The sequence below is a fragment of the Perca fluviatilis genome, chromosome 8 (genome assembly GCF_010015445.1).
Source record: "Perca fluviatilis chromosome 8, GENO_Pfluv_1.0, whole genome shotgun sequence".
Lineage (NCBI taxonomy): Eukaryota > Metazoa > Chordata > Actinopteri > Perciformes > Percidae > Perca > Perca fluviatilis.
The window spans coordinates 20,255,341-20,275,858 of NC_053119.1; the positions used below are offsets into that span (position 1 = coordinate 20,255,341).

The window sequence follows — 20,518 nt, forward strand, 5'->3', positions numbered from 1 at the left end:
TAAACAGAGGAACTACACCACATGGGAGACTTAATTATGGTGCTTTTATTTTGCTGCATTCATCAATAACCACATAAATAAATTGTCAGCATTTACTCTATATACCAGGAGGATGGCCGATAAGTCCACCTTTTTCTCTCTAGAACTAAAATGCAATCACATTTTCTTCTCATTTACACATTCATTTTGCAAAAATACTAATAATCACAAACATTTGATCAAATGCGTTTTGGAGGCTCAGGTTAGTGCCTATGGCTAACAGGCCTCACCCAAGCCTTCTATAAGCACTTCTATAATGCAATGACAGGTAATGTGGAGCTCTTTGACGATGTGTAATTTGCACATGAATCCCAGGGATCCTCTCTAAGAACATTATTGACATTAATGTAATCCATTTTGGCTGTGGTCATCCCCAGTACCATCTTCAGTGTGGTGTCAGACTTTGGCTGGCCGTTACATTCGTCTTTGCAGCAGCAGGCGTGGCTGACGTTGTACTTGACCCCCCGATAAGAGGTGATTTCATGGGAGCCACAGAGTTCAGTGTCCACGCAGCCCTGAGCCGACAGGATGTGGAGGGAGCCGTAGTGGCCTTTGGAGCTGGAACAGCGCTGATCAGGCAGACACTGGCTGGTGATTTTGGGGCAGGACTTGCCTTTCTGCTGCAGAGGACAGAAGTAACACAGCAGGCTATCCAGACTCAGAGCGGGGAGGACCAGCGCTGTGGCCAACAGGATGGAGGTCAGGAACCAGCGTGGTCCCAACAGATGGGCCTCCAGACTAATGTAGAGCCACACACAGAGTTAAGAGAAAGGATGCAGACAGGAAACATTTTCATATATCATATATTCAAACACTTTCATATAATTATTCACATTCATCAGTTAGAGGTTTTATGGGTTTCAATTGCTTGTTGGGGTGCAATGTTCACCTGCTTTTTCTTTGTGATGCCATCTTCCTGTCTGTTAAATCCCCAGATGGTGTGAAGATGTGTCAACCTGAGGAACCTCCAAACACCAACCCAGTAAACCCTCTGATTACCAAGCAGAAACAGGTGTGTCTTTCATGCCTTTTTAAGCCTAATGCAAAAAAAATAATTTTAGAAATACACACGCAAAACAAAAAGGGTTTTAAGTTGGATTTTAGCTTCCAGGTAATTGCTCAAAAATGACAATCTTGCAGTATCCTTCAAAACACTTGGTAAAGTCTTAAACAAAATCTTAACTAAGGCAAAAGAGAGGATTAGCCTGTAGTGTCATCTGTCTGTTGCTCTGCATAGAACATGTCATGTGGGAAGAAATTAAATCATTTCATGTGGCGCTAGTAGCTGTTGAATGATGTTTTTATTAATAAGAGTCCAGTCTATATTCGTAAAGCATCTGCAACACAAAATAGAAATGGAGAAATCTTCCTGTAATTGGCCACATTATTTTTTCTTTCTTGACTTTCTGTTCATGTTCCATAGACCGATGAAAACAAGAGCTTTCCCTCCTTATACAAAGGTTCCTGCAAAGAAAAACAAATTATTGATAAGCTAAAGGGTTCATTACCACCCATGTGTATATGATAGAAAATGGAGGTATATTGTATATGGTTAGTGAAGTTTTAGTGGTTTGCTTACAGTCAGCTCCTCCTCTTCCCTGCCAGCGTCCTTCCACTCTTCTTGTTCCTCTGCGGCGTCGTAGCTGTACAGAGGAATCATCCTATGGCGCAGCTCATCTAGTCTGAAGCAAAGTATGAAAAACAATAGAAAATAAATCCTTAAAGATACCAAATTGATCTGAAAGTGATGCTTAAACCACAGAAACCACCTTACCTGGACTTCCTCCTGATATAAACAACCTGAAGAGAAGCACAACAATACAAACTTAAAAGATAATTCTATATGATGCAGTCATGTGAAATTAAAGATGCAGAACTGTTCTTACCATTGCCAGCACACATCCAATCAGTATGAGTAGTACAAAGGGAATCAGTGCATAGTAACCAGGAAATCCAGGTTTGTGGTTTGGGGGTGAAATGTGGGGAGTTGTGCTGTTGAAATGCATTTCTTTCTGCTCGATCTCCTCCCTCATACAGTACAGAACACCCCTCTGCTGCGTGCACCTCAGCTGACACCTTTGTGACACATTCAGTGGAGTGCCGTTGCTGTCATTCTCACTGAACGGCCATGTTTCTCAACCCCTGGAAGACTCACTTATTGCTAAAGAGAGTCAAACAGCACACACCGTTTACTAAGAGATTTATCATCCAATGATCAGTATGTTCAATTTTTTTATTTATAGTATCAAATCATAACACGAGTATGTAGGACATGTTCAAATGAAATGAACTAGGAAGTTGACGATAGTACAAAAAACCCTGAGTAATTTAATCTTACCTTATGTGTCATATGTAGAGTACGCAAATACACATTTCCTTTTTGCTGCTTTCATTTCACACTTCACATTAGAACACAGTCCTTACATACCTCAACCTGCTCAGTGACATTCCTGAGTTAGGAGTGGATGTGATGTCATATGTCGGTTTCTTTGAAATTGATAGATTTGTATAGTACATACATTACAAGTTTAAAAGAAATGTTTCCAGTACTGTAGTAATTATTGCACAGTGATATGAATATATTGCGTTAATTGCTTTAATAAGGGTCGAAATTGTACTTAAAATAAATAATAACTTTAAATGTATCTGGATTGTTTTGGCACATTTGATTTTGAAACTAATTTACGTCAACAACCACAGTACACACATGTGATGTTCTTTTTCCTCCAGCAGAGGGAAAGTTGTTGTGGGTTGCAGGAGGGGGGAGGAGGGGAGGGACAGTGGGAGGGGTGAGGGAAGGGAACACAGATAGGAAGCTTTCCAAGTCTTGTACAGGTCCAACTAGCTTAGCATGGCTTCAGTCAGGCACACCTCGTCGGCACAAGATGGGTTTACAGGGACACAGTTAACACAGCTTTGATGGTAAGTTGCCAACAAAAAAAAGCTCGCAGTACTTTGCAATAGCCTGCGTTTGGTATGTGGAGCTGATCTAAAGTTCTCAGCTGTGAAAATGCTTTCAGTATATGTGAGATCCTTAGTAATGTGACAAGTCTTTTTTTGTATTGAATGAATGATACAGTTTTGACCGAACAGTTTTAATATTTAACTAATGTAATGATGATGGTCTAAAGTTGAAGACTTTAACACAAGTGTCTGCCATAGTAGTGGCGCGCGCCGGTAGATTTCCTATTAAGATTTGAAAGCTTGTTAATAATTAGCGTTAACCCGCAGGTTCAGTTAGACTCCAGTCATAAAACCGAGTACCTGCCCTGCCTGCAACAATAGTCTCATACACTTATGTGATTCATTCCTAAATCCTAATTCTGTTTTTCGTTATTGTTTTAATTCCACATAGTTCTGTATTCTGCTGTGCTATGAAGTGAGGACGTTTTAAGAGCGTGAAACAGGAGGACTTGTACGACTTCCTAAAATGTGATGGATCCTTATCAAAAGCGAAATGGAACAATCCAGAGACAAGATGCAAGCGTCGTTGACGGACCCATTTCTCTTACTGAGGATCTAGCTGATAATGAGACTCATTTGTACGGGTCCACCTTGACTGGGATCGTATCCCAACCCGACCCCCCAGGCAATCTCTGGGGTGATGGAGGAGGAGGAGGAGGAGGAGGAGGAGGAGGAGGTGGTCCTGGGTGTACAGAGCACCAAAGCACAAATGGGCCTCCCCCAGTGCGTCGCCCTGTCCCTTTACTCAGAACCAGGCTTCCTAGTGCATGTTTACCATGTACACAAGGCCAAGCACCCCCTCCTGTCCCCCCCAGGACACGAGTACCCATCCGCAACATCAATGGGCAGCTTTCCTGTGACATCACTGAGCCCGCTCACAAACAGAATCGTTCCAGGACAGAAATAGACAATCATGTGAGTATCTCTTGTAGTTTGTCTCTGGCCGAAGACAAAAGCTCCTTTTTTGTGATTAAATCAAATGACTCAAATTAAAAATTGGCAAAATCAGAGTAAAGGCCTCAGTATGTAATATGTCTTTATTTTCTTCACATCAGGACCCGTGGGCCATCACACTAACGAACACTCCACAAGGCAGCACCAAGAGGCTGGCTTCTTTTTGTGCTGCAACTTCCAAGTGAGAGAGTGCATACAAATTAGTTCCTATATATTTAAATTAAATATATTTTTAAACTTACTTTTCAATTATCTGTTTGGCATGTAAATGAGATAAATATAAAATACAGTGAAATTAATTTTTTTAAATGTTAACACAGTTAAGTAAGTTTTTTTTATTTTATTTTTTTTTATTGCTGGATCCTACAGTTGTAGTTGCTTAAAAATGATCTCCACATGATTTTTTTCCAAAATGTTCTTTTATATGTGATTTATTTTAATATAGGCTACTGTCAGAAACGTGATTTTCTATCTTTCTTTCAACTCGACAGTATTTTTGTGCCTTCTGTGAGCTGAAATGAATCGTGTTCATATGAAGTTTAGATAAAGAACATGTCTGTTGTCATACTTTCTTTTTTCTCTTTGGCAACCTGTTTTTCTTTACCGTCTCTGGCAGGCTAATGTCACGGTACAAGCACGCAGACAGCATTTATAACTCAGGTGTGGTATGGAGTCGAGTGTTACAAATCCACCCTGCACTGCTGCAGCAGGTGGAGGTGACTGTCAGCGTGGCCACGGACTGGGACGATCACCAGCTCCCCTTCCCCACCACAGGTAAGATTAACCAACACTGTACCACAGTCAAAATATGTACAGTCACTGTAGTTTAGAAGGCTGTCTTTCAATTGATGATGTCGCACCTAAAAAATAATAATCCGAATAATGAGGTGCAGCAATATACAGTATACTTAAAGTATTGAAAGCAAAATAACTTATTGTGGACCCTTTTTAGAGTATTACATTCTGGAGCTCCCAAGGTCACAAAACAATTGTTTTTATCTTAAAAGTATATATTTTTGGGACTGTCATTTAAATTTAGTTGTTTGTAAGTTTAGTTGTGTGCCAATTTAAATCTCTATCATTCTTATTGGTACATGGTGACCTCATGTAAATCCAGCCTGCGGAGGTCTAATCAGCCACATAACTACAACACCTGTGTGGAGGCCTTTATTCTATAATAAAGCATCATACTTTATAAATTCATTATATGGTTTGTATGTACTTCAGCTGTCAGATAAATGTAGTGGAGTAAAAGTATAAAAGTAGCAGAAAAGGGAAGTACTCCCCCAATGCGTGTTTGTTATGCACTACAGTCTCAGAGGACACTCCGGCTCATTCTTCAGTCTCTGCAGATGTTGGCAGAAGTGTTCGGACTCTGAATTCTCATCTTTTATTCAGTGAACAGGACAGTGACGAGTCTGATAGATGAAATCTTCCAGCTGCTGGACCGACCTCCCAGCACAAGTGGGCAACATTATTTGAAATTGTGCGACTCTGATCAGTATCTCCAAAAGTAAGTCACTAATCCAGAAATGAACATTTACCTATGAGCTGTGAGGCTCTAGTCTATGATGTTCTTATCAAACATGGTGTGTTTCCACATTGATTTTTTGTTTAATTTGGTGATCTCTCCTCAGTGAAGAGCTGCTGGGTATGCACGAGACTATTCAGATCTACTACAAGTTTAAACTAGTAGTCCCTCTCCGGCTGCTCCACATAAACAACCTCAAACATCGTCTGGGCAGAGATGTAAGTCAGTTCAAACTCCTTCTCTGTTCCCACCTACAGTGTAGATTATTTACCAAGAAGGAGTGGCCTATCTTCAGTCTTGAAAGACCTGTGCCTGGCCCTTAGCCAGCTTGTTATTATCAGCTCTATGGTTGCTGTAAAAACCTCCACCCTGTGTTCTTGACTTTGGTCTGTTTACACATCACATCATGGCTGATGGCATTTAGCAGCCACAATTAAATAGAATAAAGGTGAACCTGATGTGTCCTTAGATGTATAGTCAAAACCCACTGTCATTTAATGACTCTGCATGCTTTATATAAATTATATATGAGATTATACAGTTATTCAAAAACACTACTCAATAAACTGCCGCAATCCTACGGATCAATCAGGATTTCAACCTGTGTTTTCTTCTCTGAGGGGGAGGATGACCGAACAACATGCCAGCTGTACCAGTACCTGCGTCCTGTCTGTGTTTTCAACACCTGCAAGTAAGATGCATCCCACCTCAGCTTTGGGAAATGGCTTCAATAACAACAACAACAACAACAACTGTTCAGTGGGTCATGTGTCAACCAGTGTCTTTTTGTAGAAAACCAAAGGAATGGTAGCTTTGCTTCATGGTTCACTGCCACTTTGAGATACGTGTGTGTTTAATCTTTCGTTCTCTCAGGTTGAGCCTGCAGGATGTGCTCAGTAGCTACAACAGAGAGGTGACAGAGCTGATGAGAAATAAGGTCAGTAAAGAGAGGATAACCAGTGTGATATTTATTTACACACATATCCTACATACATGTATCCTAAGCTGACTTTCTGCTATTTTTCTTACTTGGGTCTGATCTCATCGTGTCTGCAGTCTGGGATAAACGTTAATGTGCTTGTGGGCCATGTTCGCGCCATCAGCAATCTTCTGTGTGGGCTGTCGTGTCAGGAGCTGGAGGACACTATTGGCAGTCTCAACAGAATCAATCCCATACCTCTGGTAGGATATTGCATACATTTGTAAAATTCCTCATGTGATAAAGGGCCATATTCAGTATAAACATACAGTCACTTGCAATGAGCCCTTTGCCGTTGTCCTGTGTTATCACATTTTAATCCTGCTTCAAGCTACTTTTTCTTCTTTTTTTTTTTAAAGATAATGCTGTGTTATCTTTTTTATTTTTTACCATGCCTCTGGTATTGTGAAACTGCAGTGCATCAAACAATGTGTTGTGGAAGAAAAGAATACCTCCTCATTCCTCTGAACAATACAAAGCTTTGTTTCCTTATCTTTTTTACAGAGTCATGATGAGATGTCGGAGTGTGAAACTGGTGAGGAGCTGTTACTCAATTATAGTGGGTGTGGGTGTGTGGATTATTTTTATTTAATAAAGAAACTGGGTTACCCATTTGTTTGTCTTAAATTTTTTTGATTTTTGAGTGTGAAATATCCACTGTGTGAGTGCCCTCAAATATATGAAACATGTCATACATGGGTAAGGCTATAACACACCGTAATGTAGTTGTAAGCAAATATAAGCGTTTATTGACACATTTGTCAACAACTATAACTCCTCCTGTTGCCTCCCATAAGAGGAGGCTGGTGTATTAACAGATAATGAATGAAAAAGTAAAACCATTATAATAATATAAAATGTGTTCATAGGAAAAGTTAGAAGTACTTGTTGACAAATACTGTACATTAATAAACGCTTAAAATTGTCTTCATATCTGCTTATAACTACATTATAGTGTATTATAAACATTTATTAAATGTTATATACTATTAAATGTTCGTGTACTACTTATTAATGCTAAATAGGAAAACTTAAAGTAAAGTGTTACCTGTTTGGTATATTAACATTTTTATTTTATTCTCTGTATTCCAGCCATGCTCATGCTCCACAGGGCGCTGCTTAAAGTGCTGCAGATCTTTTTTGACAACTTCCAGTCAGACTTCAGAGGTCAGGAGCTAACCAGCAACGTGCAAATACTCGATGTTGATGACAACACTGAAATCCTCCAATTCAAAATCTCCGCTCTCTACCAACTACAACCCACTTGGTTGAACAAGTATGTGTGCATTTATAGTCGGACACAAACACAGTCATTTTGATATGCGTATGTACACACATGCAGTACTGATACACAAATAAGTGCACACAGATACAAATGTTGACCACATCCCTTATAAGAACAATGTGTTTTATTGCTTTCCCTTTCCTCCATTATTTTTAGTTATGAGTGCTTCTCTGTTTCCTGTGAGTTGACATATGGAGGAACAAACATCAGTGACGCAGGAATTTCTGAAAATATCAGCACCGCCTTGTCATACGGAAACAAGATCCAGTGTAACCGCATGTAAGCGCAAAATCTTAGATTCTCCTTCTGTAAAGGTTATTTTATCACATTCAACTTCCTTATTCCTTGTTCACACAATAATTACATTGTCAGACTTACTTACTATCCTTGCTTCTTTAATGACAATCTGATCCAGGCTGTTTTTGTACTGGTCTGTTGCGCCATCATAAGTGTGTCTATAAGAAAAAATCCTAATCAGTTCATTTCAATACAGATTTATGAGTAGTAGAATATTATAAAGAAAGAAGAGCAAATGAAAAGATTTAAGAAATAACATAACAAGTAAATGGATGACTGAGAAAAATTCAAAGAAAATGATTATGTTTACTGTATGTTTTTGATTTTAGGATGGTGTTCCCTGTTCCGGTAAATCAGCTGCCATATGAGTGCATGTTGACATTTTGCCTCAAGGGCTCCAAGCGAGGCAAGGGCCCCGAGCTTTTAGGCTGGGCTGTACTACCTCTTTACAGCAACAGGTAGGTTGTCCATGACGTTTAAACCATCTTGTAAAGTTTTTGTATTCACTTTTGGACCGGTTTAAAATTCCATATTCACATTTGTAAATGATAAAACAGGAAGAGGCTAGGGAAGTGGAGGGAGTTAAATTCCTGATTGCAGCTCAGCGCTGTTATATGCACGCTGAATGAGCGCTAAATGTTTATATGGACTACTTATTGTGAGACACAAGTCATGGCCATACATGATTGGAGGGTGTCTGGAAAATGTGCTGACTATAAAATGACTTCCATGCCTGCCGGAACTACTAAGAGTCTCCTTTTTGTAAGATTGGCGAAGTGCCCTTTTAACACATTTTTCAAATTACTTTAAAAAAAGAGAAATGCATTAAAATTTCAGTCACTTTTATCTTTTACACTTATGAAAAGATTATTAATTCATTTAACTGCTGCAACTCTACTTTCTTACCACAAAACATCTATAGAGAAACGTTTTTTTTTTTATTGTCTCTGTATTTGTTCCCATATATTATAATCATACTTCTATGTCAAGTAGAGCACAGCTCAGGCCCCTTGAATGTCATGAAGACTAAAAACTAGAGAGGACAATGTTAATCCTGCCTTAAGAATTGCTAAGTCAGTAACTTATATCACTTAGTGTTGCTCATGCTATTTTCTTATGTGTTTTAAAGAGTAATTTGATTTGACATATCAATAAATTCTACTTCTAAGTGCTATATTCATTTAAATAAAGGTTATTATTACTTCTAATATATTATTTTCTTGTACAGTACTTCATGTACATTCATGTTATAATTACTGACCTATAGTATGTGCACTATGTGTGTCTAGGACTCTGGTAATGGGCACCGTTCTGCTCAGTATGTCTACGCTGGCCGAGCTGCCTGCTCCTCCCTCCCCTGCCCTGTTTGACAGCCACAGACAAGCTGTCGGGGTCATACTGCAGGTCAGTAACACTGGACAACTCTGCCCCCTGTTGACCAAAACACAAAAGACACCACATTTCCTGCTCAATCATTCATCCTTCCACCTTTCCCCAGCTGGAGTTTCAAGATCATTTTGAGTGGAAGTATCAGAGGCCCATCGCCCTCCCTGGTTCATTCATATTTACTCAGCCATGTGAGGAATTGCAAAAGAAAATGTTGGAAGTCTCTAAGAAGCACTGTCTCTGCTTGTGAGTAGAAGAAAATAACACACTTTATATTATGAACTACTGTACATGTAGTATGTGCTGCATTCAAAGTTTCATATTTTTAGTTTCATATTTTTGGACATTTTTTTCATTTCTAAAGGGAGATTTCTATTCCCTTGTTTTCTCTGGTTGTGTATATCCCGAAACACCTAAAATTGTCTCTCCTTCCCCAGTCTAACACAAAATGAGAAGGCTTTCCTCTGGAGTAAGCGTCACTGCAGTGACAAAGCTTGTACGTTCCTCCACCTGCTGCTGGGTGGAGCCCCCCAGTGGCAGCCCGAGAACTTGACAGAAATCTATACCGTTGTAGAGAACTGGCCAATCCATCTACCTGAGGAGGCCCTCTTCCTGCTCAGTGACAGGTAGTTTACACTTTGTTCACATACAGAAACATGGACACAATCATTATGCAAAGCTGCAAGGAACAGCAGAAATGTATAGCATACAACACATGGAGAAAGGCTTGTGTTGATGTTTTTTTTTTGGTAATGTGTTTCTGGTACACTTACAACCATGCCATGATTTCAGTAGCATATCAGCATCTTCTAAGAAGGTGATCTAAAATATTCAATGATGTTTTCCAACACATTATGCCTGATCTTTTTTCCATTCCAGCAGGTCAACACACTATATATATATATATATATATATATATATATATATATATATATATATATATATATATATATATATATATACATATATACATACATACACACATACATACACACATACATACAATAAAAACGGGAAGAAAGGAAAAAACACTGTTAATCACGGAGCTAAAATAGTATGTGGAATTATACATTAATAAATATCCCAAAATGTCTTAAAAACACACTGAATATCTGAAACTGACCAATAGCATAAAAATGAACCATAAATAACGGAGAAGGCTGAAAGTAAAAGGGGATAAAGGCTGATCAGTTTTACAGGCAGGTAGAGCATAGCAACAGTATGTCCTGAAGGCAGCAGAATGTGACCACGTAGGTTTAATGGTCTCATTTATTTCCACAAAAGAGATCAGATTCCTCTTGCTGCTTCTGTCCTTCACTAACAGGCTCTGGAACAGATAAATAAATAAAAAAGGTGGAAAGTCTCTCAATAAAAGATTAATAAAAAAATGATTTAAGAATAATGAATTTCACTGAAAAAGACTTCCGTTTTTGGAGAAGGTGTACTCTTTGCTGGCCACACTCAACAATCATCTTAGTGTTTTATATACCACTATAGCATCAAACAGTACTTGTATTAGCTGACAACTTAAATACTCTTATCATGGACTGTATGATGCTCTCTGTGATATTATCTTGGATATTTTCTTAATAAATAATTCATTCTTTGAATGTGGTTTTGTAGGCCCAGTAAACTCAACACAAGACAAGCAGACCAGAGGTCCGTTTCAGGAAGGAGGTTTAACAAACTCTGAGTCTAACCCTGATCTCTGAGCTGATTTACCCTGAGATGGGAAACTCTGATTTTTTTGGTTCCAGAACAGCTGATTTGGGTTAGTTCAATCAACTCAGAGTAGGTTCACTCTGAGTTAAGCAAATGCACCACCACTATAAAAAGGCAGCATGAATGGAGCCATGATATTGCGATTCACCATGGCAACAACCACAAAAAAAACAGTTGCCGTACTTCACCCATCTGGAACTGGAAATACTCATGCGCACATACAGCGAGTTTGAACATATATTTTATTTTTAAAAAGCAACACAGCTGCTGCTGCAAAAGAGCGAGATTTGGCGTGGGAGAAAATTGCTGCTCGAGTCAATGTGTAAGTTCCAATATAGTGTATTCATTTCATGTTTAATCATAAGTATAATGTTACTAGTGAAAACTGGTGGATGTGCCTGATACAGACTGAATGAATGAAATGGAAGAGCGCTGTGTCAGAGGCAGGAGACTGAGAGAAACTCGAGGTTTATTGAACCTGCTCCCGACCAGGTTAGGTTCACAGACTCTGTTACCATAGTAACTGACTCTGAGGTTAAGTTACCTCTCTTTCTGAAACTGGCTGGAGTTACCCCTCTCTCTCAGGTTTGATCTACCTCCCTTTCTGAAACGGAAAACCCAGAGTGTAGTTTTCACTAAACCTGCTTTCTGAAACAGGCCCCTGGGGCCCAAAATGACATTTGTGATCACAACCATGATTCAGGCTTCCATTAGTCTTGTTTGGTGACTTTCTATATCTTTTTCAGTTTTCATGATCAGACTGTGCGGAGGGCTGCGGTTCAGTACTTTGAAAAGATACCAGATGGAGAGCTCGAGGTTTTTCTGCCACAGTTGGTCCAGGTAAGCACACACACACACACACACCACTATTACTATTACACTATTACACCTCACATTCATCTCCTCATCATCCTTTCTGTGTCTTTAGAGGTCAGTATTTCAAGACCAAGCCAGTGTTTAATTGGTTTAAATATGAGAATGGTTAGTACACTCTGTAGATTCCTCAGTGGTTTGGTGGTAGTTTGATCATTCATCCTGTGCTGCAGGCTCTGAAGAGTGAGTGGGAGTTGGATGGACCTCTGGTGATGCTGCTGTTGGAGAGATCACTGAAGAACATTCGGATTGCTCAGCAACTCTTCTGGTAAGCAGCCGAGTCAGACATCAAACTGAGGGAATGTAGTTTTGGATTACTGCTAACACCATTGTTGTTTCATTCACCTGAAAATGTTGATAACCTAATGAAAGTGAAATTAAATCTCTAGTTTTACAAATGGAAAAAAAAAAGGTTGCGATGATGTAATCAGCAGTAATGTTGCAAATAGGAATAAATGTGAGATGAAATCATTTTATGCAAAAAATTGTTTTTTTCATTGCTCCATTGTTTTGATGCTCAGTATTTTTCACTGCAGTATGTACAGTAAAGTTGTATCATTCATTAATGTTTCACATTCTGGCAGGCTGCTAGAGGATGCTCACACTGACCCTTACTACCAGAGTTGGTTCAGTAAGGTTCAGGCTGCCCTGCGGCACTGCTGTGGCCGCGCACTGAGGCAGGAGCTGGAGCATGAAACCCGCCTGGTGTCTGTGCTTGTACAAGTGGCTGAGAAAGTGTGCACTGCCGATAAGGCTCGACGTAAGGTCTGTAAACACATATATGATCTACCCATTTATTCATTTACTCACTAACTCGCTCATCATGCTTCATTGTCATGTATTTCATTTGTTAGCTCTTTCATTTGATGGGCCCTATCTTGCACTCAGCGCAATTGCCTTTGTACACCGACGCATGTATCATTCCTATTTTGCACCCGACGCACAGCGGGCTTTTCCCTCCACAGACGCACGTCGGTAAATTAGGGAATGTATTTGCGCTCCCGGGGCCGGTTCAGCGAAAAGAGGAGGCGTGTTCAGGCGCAAACGTTACGTAGTCCTATTTTGCAGTTTCAGAAAACAATTCCACCGACCGGAAAAACCTGGTCTAAAGTCAGTGGCGCTAGTCTAAAGTCAGTAGCGCGTTATTCAGATGCTATTTTAGGGACGAATGCTTGGCCATAATGTAGTGTGTGCACAACGCGCATACACTTCTCTCATCTACAGCAGTTCCCATTTTTGAAAACCATACATAATTACAAAGAAAATATTACTGAAAATGCGCTTCAGGTGTTTGGATAGGTCAGGAAGCACTTTACAGTACAGTCCTCAAAAAGTCGCCGCATTCTTTGTGGCTTGTTGTGTTTTACACATTTCCATGAATCATGGATGTGTTGATGACATAAATGAGGAAATATTAGAGGACTTAAGGAGACGTGATGTTGAACTACGGTGGGATTGGACACTCCGGCGGAATCTGGTGAATCTGGAGTAATGCGCGATGGCGCTCCTGGTGGAGCCGGGTGCGGAGATGGAGTGGGGGAAGAGGAAGGGCCCAACAGGAGCAGGTGGTGCGTTTTGAGGCCCACCTCCATGGCTGCAGCAATCCTCTCCAGACTTGAGGAGTTGCGCCCGAGAGGCCGCAGCAACATCGCCACCCGGCCAAGACGGGCATTTATTACTTTGCCGCATCCCGGACAGCTCCCGCTGGCGTGCGCCAGGCAAATCCGCCGTCATAATAGCAGTCCGCCACGGAACAATACGCCTGCTCTTAAAGGGAATGTGAGATGACGCTCTGATTGGTTATTTTCACGTTACGCCCAAACCACACCTAGCTACTTCAGACCAACCCATTTAAGATTTGCGTCGGGCGCAAGAGTCATTTATCCCGCCGGTATAATAGCAACAGCGCCCGAGATCCGCCCACAAAGCTACTTGCGTTTGGCGTTTCACACTTGCGTTTCAGATCGTTAAAATAGGGCCCGATGTGTTTCTCTGCAGACTGTTTTGAACAAAGAAAAGTGGAAGATTGATGAGTTCTTCAGAGATGGGATCAGCTGCTGTCTGCCACTGGATCCTGCAGTCCGTGTAAAGGCATTGGACGTGGATGTAAGAACATTACACAACAAATGACACCTTTATATCATGACTGAAATATAATATACACACAGTTGTATACCATTTTTGGAGGAGTGTTAACTCCTTTTGTTATGTTACCTACAGGCCTGTAAGTTCTACAACTCCAATGCTGCCCCTCTGGGGATCTCATTTATCTGCTCTGACCCTCTGGCCAAGAACATCAGTGTCATCTGCAAGGTTTGTAATAATATGTTGCTTCATTGATCCACACTAGGCATCATTCAAAAACAAATTTAATATTCTTATCCTAAATTTTTCTTACTTTTTTCTTTGAGGTTTGCTCGTACAAGTTTACAAATCAGATTCACCCAACTCTCTTAACTGGACAAACATGTTATAAATTGCGTGTTTGAGCCTGATGAATGTCATGTGTTCATGAGGACGTGCACATTTGTGAGATTTGGTTGTTAGCATAATCAACGCCCCAAATTTGCTATATAATTCCACTGTAGCTTGAACAACGGCTCAACACAAAGGGGATACTTGTGACATGCCACTTAGACCGTCTTGCTGGGTAAAAACAACAACAACCTTCTAGTAGACAGTTTTCATCACTCAGTTAAATGTGTTGTTCAGACAGGAGATAACCTGCGTCAGGACATGCTGGTACTTCAGATAGTCCGTGTGATGGACAGGGTTTGGCTCCAGCACGGGCTGGACCTGCGAATGATCACCTACAGGTGTCTTTCTACAGGGCGAGCTCAGGGTCAGTTTATTTGTGTTTTTGAATGCACAATAATATTTCCTTTGTGTTATATCTCTGTGGCTGTGAATTTATGTTTTTCCATGTATATTCTTATGTGGTCGCCAGGCCTGGTGGAAGTGGTTCCAGAGGCAGTTACCCTGGGCAAGATTCAGCAGGAGTGGGGTCTGGGTGGCACCCTTCGAGAAGACACATTAGAGAAATGGTTCCACATGTGGAACAAAACTAAGGAGGATTATGAGAAGGTTACAACCACTACAACATATTTTATGACTTGACCATTACTGTATGCTTTACCATACACGTGGAAATTTGTCTTTGCTTGTTGCATTGCGTAACACTCTGCTACTGTGTATTTGCAGGCTGTTATGAACTTCATCCACTCGTGTGCAGGGTGGTGTGTGGCCACCTTCATCCTGGGGATCTGTGACCGCCACAATGACAACATCATGTTGAGACACAGTGGACACATGTTTCACATCGACTTTGGCAAGATTATGGGCAATGCACAGAAGTTCGGAAGCTTTAAAAGGCAAGTAAATAAAAAGTCAAGCATCGTTTTGAAAGTGAAAAGAGTGGCGTTTGTGTTTGGGCAGCAAGGAGATACAGAAAAGTTATAAAGTCAAAGACAAATAATGTGAATGAACGAGAACCTTCCCCTGCTCTTTTTTGTTGTTGTTGCGATGACAGGGATCGATCACCATTCATCTTTACATCCGAGATGCAGCACTTCATCACAGGCGGGGGGCAGAAGCCTCAGCGCTTGCATCGCTTCGTGGAGCTCTGCTGTGAAGCCTACAACATAATCAGAGAGCGCTCTGCACTGATACTCAGCTTGTTGGAGCTGGTAAGACCTTTACTGAATAACATCATCACGGTAACAATCTCTTGGCTATATCTGAGAATAGATCATATTACATAATACACCTTTTTGTTCATGATGTGTATGTGGTTTCTAGATGCTCAGTGCAAGAATGCCAGAATTGAAGGACTCTAATGACCTGCAATATGTCCAGAGAAACCTCAGACCTCATGACACAGACCTGGAGGCCACATCCTACTTTACAAAGTAATCGAATGAACACACAAATTCTAAACAAATTCTTCAAAATATCCCATAATGGATTTCTGTCGCTGTAATAATCTGATTAGTAACTGTTTGAATCCCTCCTGATGTAGGAAGATCAAGGAAAGCATGGGCTGTGTTGCAGTCAAGTTTAACTTCCTGACACACAGCATGGCCCAAGGGAAGAAACAAGATCCACGAACCCGGGAAGGCATCCCCGCTCCCAGCACCAACATCCAAGAAGCTGTCATCCAGGGATACACCGTCAGGGGAAAAGATGTGGTGAGGCTGCATGTTGCTCTTCATGCTGTGGTTATTCACACAGAAAATAATGGCCTCAGTGTTGATTTACATAATGAAATGCCAATGAGAATTGCACTACAGAGCTTTGTGTTAGATCTGAATAGCTAGGGGAGCTGAGACACACGGAACTGGCAGCAGATTCACACGTTTTTGTTTTAAGAGAAATAACCCCTGGCACTCATCTGACTGTGTGTGTTGGGTCTGCTGTCACTTATGGCCTCCTAGGCAGCATTGCTTTATTTGGAAAGCCTTTCCCTTACTCCCCAGAGTCAAGTGAGGAGTGTTACTGACGTTTGTTGGCATTTCACTGCTCTTTGATCAGATGTCAGGTTTAACTGTTTGGAGACACAGTTGGACCAGTTGATCAGTTAACGTTTAATATAAGAATTTGGGAACTCTTAATTTTCACTGCTTCTAAGTGCTAGTAGTGGTCGTTTTGTTAGCACAGTATAATCACACAAATTCATTATTTCCCACATTCTTTTTAATGTAAACTCTAACATAAAACAGAGGAAATATTTAACTGTTAAACTAAGTTAAAGAAGTTATTGGCTAGGATTGACTTCTATAATAGAAAGCACTGTAAAAGGTCATAGATGGCAATTACCGACTTTAGACCTGGGGTTAGTTTTAAAAAATGTTTGCACAGGTCCAAAAACTAATTGTTAAATATTCCTGCCTTACCTTTACAGTTTTATTCACTTGTATACATCTAATGTTCCTAACACAAGACCGACCAACCATAAAAACTGTAATAATGGGATGCTTTACATATCCTTAAGGGTAAACCTTCCCTTGAGCTGCCTTCTGCCAAGAGATTTTAAGTGCGTAAGCTAGTTACCAAAGAGCACTCATGAGAGAAAACTGGGAATCAGCTGTTTAAGAACGTGGATGATATAACAACTGCCCGAGAGCTTCAAAGTGGATCCCGGGATATCAACGGTCTTTACTAATATAGTCACCCTGTAACCTAATTCGTTTTGTTTGATTTGCAGATCTATGACCTGAGAGTGACCATACATGATGGTTTTCTGAACAGTGAGAAGACATATGGGCAGTTTGAGCTGATCCATAAGCAGCTTCAGAAATACTTCATTGAAACTATGCTGCCTCAGTGAGTGAAGAAAAAATCACATGCCTATTTTATTTTGAAATGCTGCTATTTTCTTCCACAATAATGTCATAATGTGATGCATGTCTTCACTTCTTCTCCCTTTTTATAGGTTTCCTCGGTGGTTTAAGTTGTCCTTCACCCCGGGCAGCAAGATGTCTCGGCTGAATAAATATCTGAAAGAGCTTTTTGAGGGACCATGCAAGGGAGTAAGTTTCTCTCTTCACTGGTTGATTTCTCTGGGATATCTTGTTATACCTGGCTCTAACTTGCAAACCTCCCTCGTTCTGTCGCTTGCAGAATGAATATGTGTGCAGCTTGTTCCTGGATGGCCCCAGCACAGTCCAAGAAAGTGTGATGACAGGTAATTTCCTGCTCTTTAATAATGAGGGGGTGTATTAAAAAAACGTCATGCTAAAGACAATATTTAGAATGTGAAAATTGATTCAGTGCCACGTCGCGAGGGAATTCTAAAGATAGTCCATACACAGTACAGTATAACACATGTTATGCAGTGGTTTACTGGCACTGATGCACTGATCTATTGCAGGGGCCCGTCCTCAGATCCAGCTCAACATTTCTTACTCTGACTGTAAGCTCTCAGTCTTGGTAAAACACCTGAAGAACATTGTGAGTTTCCTTCACTCTTATTATTGCATTGTTTGTAGCATTTAACAAGAGGAAAGCATATGTAGTAAATGTGTTCTCTCTTATAAATACTTTATGGTGTGTGCTCAAGTGCAGGCTGTCCCTTCTGGCCCTTTTTCTCTTTTCAACAGAAGCAGGCAAACGGCTCTAACCCGGACGCCTACGTGGTCATGCGTTTGAGACCGGACCCTAAGCAGCGCTCCAAGAAGAAGACTAAGGTGGTCCGCAATAATGACAATCCAACCTTCAATGAACTGGTACAACTTCCATCCTTCCTACACCCTATCCATGATTTAGCACAGTCACAGCTTCCTTTTGGTTTTCGTCATACATCATACGGTTGTACATCATATGACACCCTAAATCCTTAGACCTTTGATTTAGATTGCAACATTGCCCAACAGTGAGCTAACCTAAGCTAAACATTAATTTAACATTTATAAATGCTATTTTATTATAATCTAATCTATGTTTTATGTATGTACAGTACCTCTTGAGAGGAAGTGCTTTCACCCAAGTTTTAAAAGTGATCATTACACAAAGTTAGAGTGAATGTTCAAAGTTTAAAGCTGCTCTCCCTGCTGTGTGAGTCTGATCTTTGAGTGTTAAACCCTGCGGATTCTGACTAGTAGCCTCTCAAACACTTAAAAGACTCTTACAGTCTTTTATTTTGCAAAGTGAAACCTGTGCAGAGCCAAATGGAAGCAAAGGGAAAAAAACATTTGACCGAAATCTTAGATAAAAGCTAAACTGTATAACAGAAATATCCTCAAATGAATGGATGTTCTGAATGTAGAGCTGTTTGAAAGCTAAACCTATCCGCCTCTTATTTCACAGCTGGAGTACAATTATGTCCCACTACTGTATGGGATGGTGCTGGAAGTGACAGTGAAGAGCAAGAAGACTTTTGTGGCTGCAACCAACATTAGACTGGAGGAGGAGTTGCTTGAAAAGGATACCTGGTTTCCCCTCGGGAACTGTGCAGTCTGACCTCAGAGAGCTGCACTGTCGGCCTGCTGCCAGCAGGGGGTACAATCACACCGAGGGAAAGAATCAATCCAAAGATTTCTCAGACTGTATGAATGAGACCAACTCACCTGAGCAGAGGAACTGTGCACTCTCTATTCATCAGATGCAACTTAACCTCACCCCAGAGCTGTGAGTGGATGGGGTATTTGGATGACGTTACAAGACTGAGTAAAAGACTCAGGGAAGGAGACTGTTTACTGTGTGAAGCATCATTTACCCTCTGTGTTTATTTTTAAATGTCAATCAAATGAAGGACATTAGCTAATTAGTCAGATTTTTGGATGTGGCCTTGATGATGGATTAGGGAAAGAAACTACTTTTATTATCACACTTGCACTTTGTTTTTTTTACTTTAACTCAAACAGTCCTCGTGTGTGTGTGTGTGTGTGTGTGTGTGTGTGTGTGTGTGTGTGTGTGTGTGTGTGTGTGTGTGTGTGTGTGTGTGTGTGTGTGTGTGTGTGTGTGTGTGTGTGTGTGTGTGTGTGGTCGAGACTGTCGATGTGACAGATTAAAGAGGAGGTGATGTAGTGCTGTTAGGGGCTGCCTGTCTGTTACCTGCTCAGACTGAGTGTGTTTGTCCCTTTGGGCTGTGTCAACTGGATGTCCTTGACCAGTGGAATTGGAGGCGGGAGACAGGCGGGTGAGGGAGAGGAGTGAGGAGTGTGTGAGCAGGATGACAACTCTGGCCTGAGGGGCTGAGTTAACACTCTCCCCCTCACTCCATCCTTTGTCTTATCCATCAGTGGCATTCAAACACAGTTATGCACATGCATATGCAAACATGCCAAGTCAGACACTCACATGCTCACGCAAATACCCCTGAAAAAGCACACACAAACAGCCTGACAGGCCTGCTGACCCGTACTTATTTAAAGGATTTAGTGATGCACATAGATAGAAATAGCCTTCCATGCACTGGATTTGGTTCAATAATGTATACCTCTGTGAATGCTATTTATATTATTCCCTGCTTGGTCTCTCACAGGGAGGAAGGCTTGGAAGAAAATGCTGGCTGCTACTCTTTCATAGTAGTGCTTATGGACTATTGATGTCTCCTGGCATCACTCATCAGTTTCAGACCTAATAGAAGAATTGCATCCATTGTTTTGGAATAGATGATTAATCCAAAAACAACACTGTGCCTTGTGGTTCTTATGTGTGCTCAACTCTACCACAATAATTGCACTTGCATCAATTATTAATTCTGTGATATGACTCTAATATCCTGCTCCAGGGATTTCTCCACTACTTGAGTGATGCCAGCGTAGTTATTCTTCTTTAGAGTGTCTTTTCAGCCCTGCTGGAGCCTTCTGTTTTTATTTTTCCTCCTCTGCAGTAGAGAAAAGGCACGTCTATTTTCTGACAATAAAACTGGTATTTACATGTATATCTGGGGAAATGGTGCTTTTGATTTATTTATAAACTTTTGTTGTTGTTGTAGCTGCATCAGCCACGCTTCTCCATCTGTTGGCAAGGTGTGTGTGTGTGTGTG

At 40.7% G+C, this 20,518-nt stretch overlaps 3 protein-coding genes across 8 annotated transcripts; 1 reads left to right on the top strand and 2 right to left on the bottom strand.

Annotated features, from left to right (window-relative positions):
* Window positions 1-25: 25 nt before the first annotated feature.
* LOC120563520 (protein Bouncer-like) lies at window positions 26-1,080 on the bottom strand. The gene is made up of 2 exons (XM_039807725.1): window positions 929-1,080; window positions 26-777 (listed from the first exon to the last, which is right to left on the bottom strand). The coding sequence occupies exons 1-2, from the start codon at window positions 949-951 to the stop codon at window positions 291-293; spliced, it is 510 nt and encodes a 169-aa protein (XP_039663659.1). The 5' UTR covers window positions 952-1,080; the 3' UTR covers window positions 26-290.
* Window positions 973-20,415, top strand: pik3c2g (phosphatidylinositol-4-phosphate 3-kinase catalytic subunit type 2 gamma). Of its 5 annotated transcripts, none has more exons than XM_039807718.1 (33): window positions 973-1,051; window positions 3,395-3,918; window positions 4,059-4,138; window positions 4,574-4,731; window positions 5,356-5,470; window positions 5,595-5,706; window positions 6,109-6,179; window positions 6,362-6,425; window positions 6,545-6,670; window positions 6,972-7,002; window positions 7,560-7,743; window positions 7,909-8,031; window positions 8,379-8,507; window positions 9,339-9,453; window positions 9,548-9,681; window positions 9,873-10,061; window positions 11,904-11,997; window positions 12,204-12,298; window positions 12,615-12,795; window positions 14,029-14,136; window positions 14,251-14,343; window positions 14,743-14,872; window positions 14,978-15,114; window positions 15,232-15,401; window positions 15,560-15,716; window positions 15,829-15,938; window positions 16,049-16,217; window positions 17,234-17,352; window positions 17,462-17,558; window positions 17,650-17,713; window positions 17,900-17,979; window positions 18,129-18,254; window positions 18,835-20,415. In XM_039807718.1, exons 2-33 carry the CDS (start codon window positions 3,475-3,477, stop codon window positions 18,985-18,987), a joined length of 4,158 nt encoding a protein of 1,385 aa, XP_039663652.1. In that variant the 5' UTR covers window positions 973-1,051; window positions 3,395-3,474; the 3' UTR covers window positions 18,988-20,415. The 5 variants fall into 5 exon arrangements, 4 of the variants coding, with proteins under 4 accessions (XP_039663652.1, XP_039663653.1, XP_039663651.1 ...); XM_039807719.1 differs by lacking the exon at window positions 973-1,051 and adding an exon at window positions 2,237-2,257; XM_039807717.1 differs by lacking the exon at window positions 973-1,051 and adding an exon at window positions 2,854-2,961.
* On the bottom strand, window positions 1,104-2,437 carry LOC120563522 (small integral membrane protein 29-like). Of its 2 annotated transcripts, XM_039807729.1 has the most exons (5): window positions 2,378-2,437; window positions 1,926-2,200; window positions 1,814-1,839; window positions 1,619-1,721; window positions 1,104-1,503 (listed from the first exon to the last, which is right to left on the bottom strand). In XM_039807729.1, exons 2-5 carry the CDS (start codon window positions 2,070-2,072, stop codon window positions 1,450-1,452), a joined length of 330 nt encoding a protein of 109 aa, XP_039663663.1. In that variant the 5' UTR covers window positions 2,073-2,200; window positions 2,378-2,437; the 3' UTR covers window positions 1,104-1,449. The 2 variants fall into 2 exon arrangements, with proteins under 2 accessions (XP_039663663.1, XP_039663664.1); XM_039807730.1 differs by lacking the exon at window positions 2,378-2,437 and having other exon boundaries at window positions 1,926-2,207.
* Window positions 20,416-20,518: the final 103 nt, after the last annotated feature.

What these genes read in the sequence shown, in the direction of transcription:
- pik3c2g (XM_039807718.1), top strand. Translation starts at nt 3,475, where the DNA reads ATGGATCCTTATCAAAAGCGAAATGGAACAATCCAGAGACAAGATGCA. An exon ending in ACATCAGTGTCATCTGCAAG is followed by an intron (nt 14,344 to 14,742) that starts GTTTGTAATAAT and finishes TGTGTTGTTCAG; the next exon opens with ACAGGAGATAACCTGCGTCA. An exon ending in TTGAGGGACCATGCAAGGGA is followed by an intron (nt 17,559 to 17,649) that starts GTAAGTTTCTCT and finishes TGTCGCTTGCAG; the next exon opens with AATGAATATGTGTGCAGCTT.
- LOC120563520 (XM_039807725.1), bottom strand. Translation starts at nt 951, where the DNA reads ATGGCATCACAAAGAAAAAGCAG. An exon ending in GCATCACAAAGAAAAAGCAG is followed by an intron (nt 778 to 928) that starts GTGAACATTGCA and finishes GCTCTACATTAG; the next exon opens with TCTGGAGGCCCATCTGTTGG.
- LOC120563522 (XM_039807729.1), bottom strand. Translation starts at nt 2,072, where the DNA reads ATGAGGGAGGAGATCGAGCAGAAAGAAATGCATTTCAACAGCACAACT. An exon ending in TATATCAGGAGGAAGTCCAG is followed by an intron (nt 1,722 to 1,813) that starts GTAAGGTGGTTT and finishes ACTTTGCTTCAG; the next exon opens with ACTAGATGAGCTGCGCCATA. An exon ending in GGGAAGAGGAGGAGCTGACT is followed by an intron (nt 1,504 to 1,618) that starts GTAAGCAAACCA and finishes TTTTCTTTGCAG; the next exon opens with GAACCTTTGTATAAGGAGGG.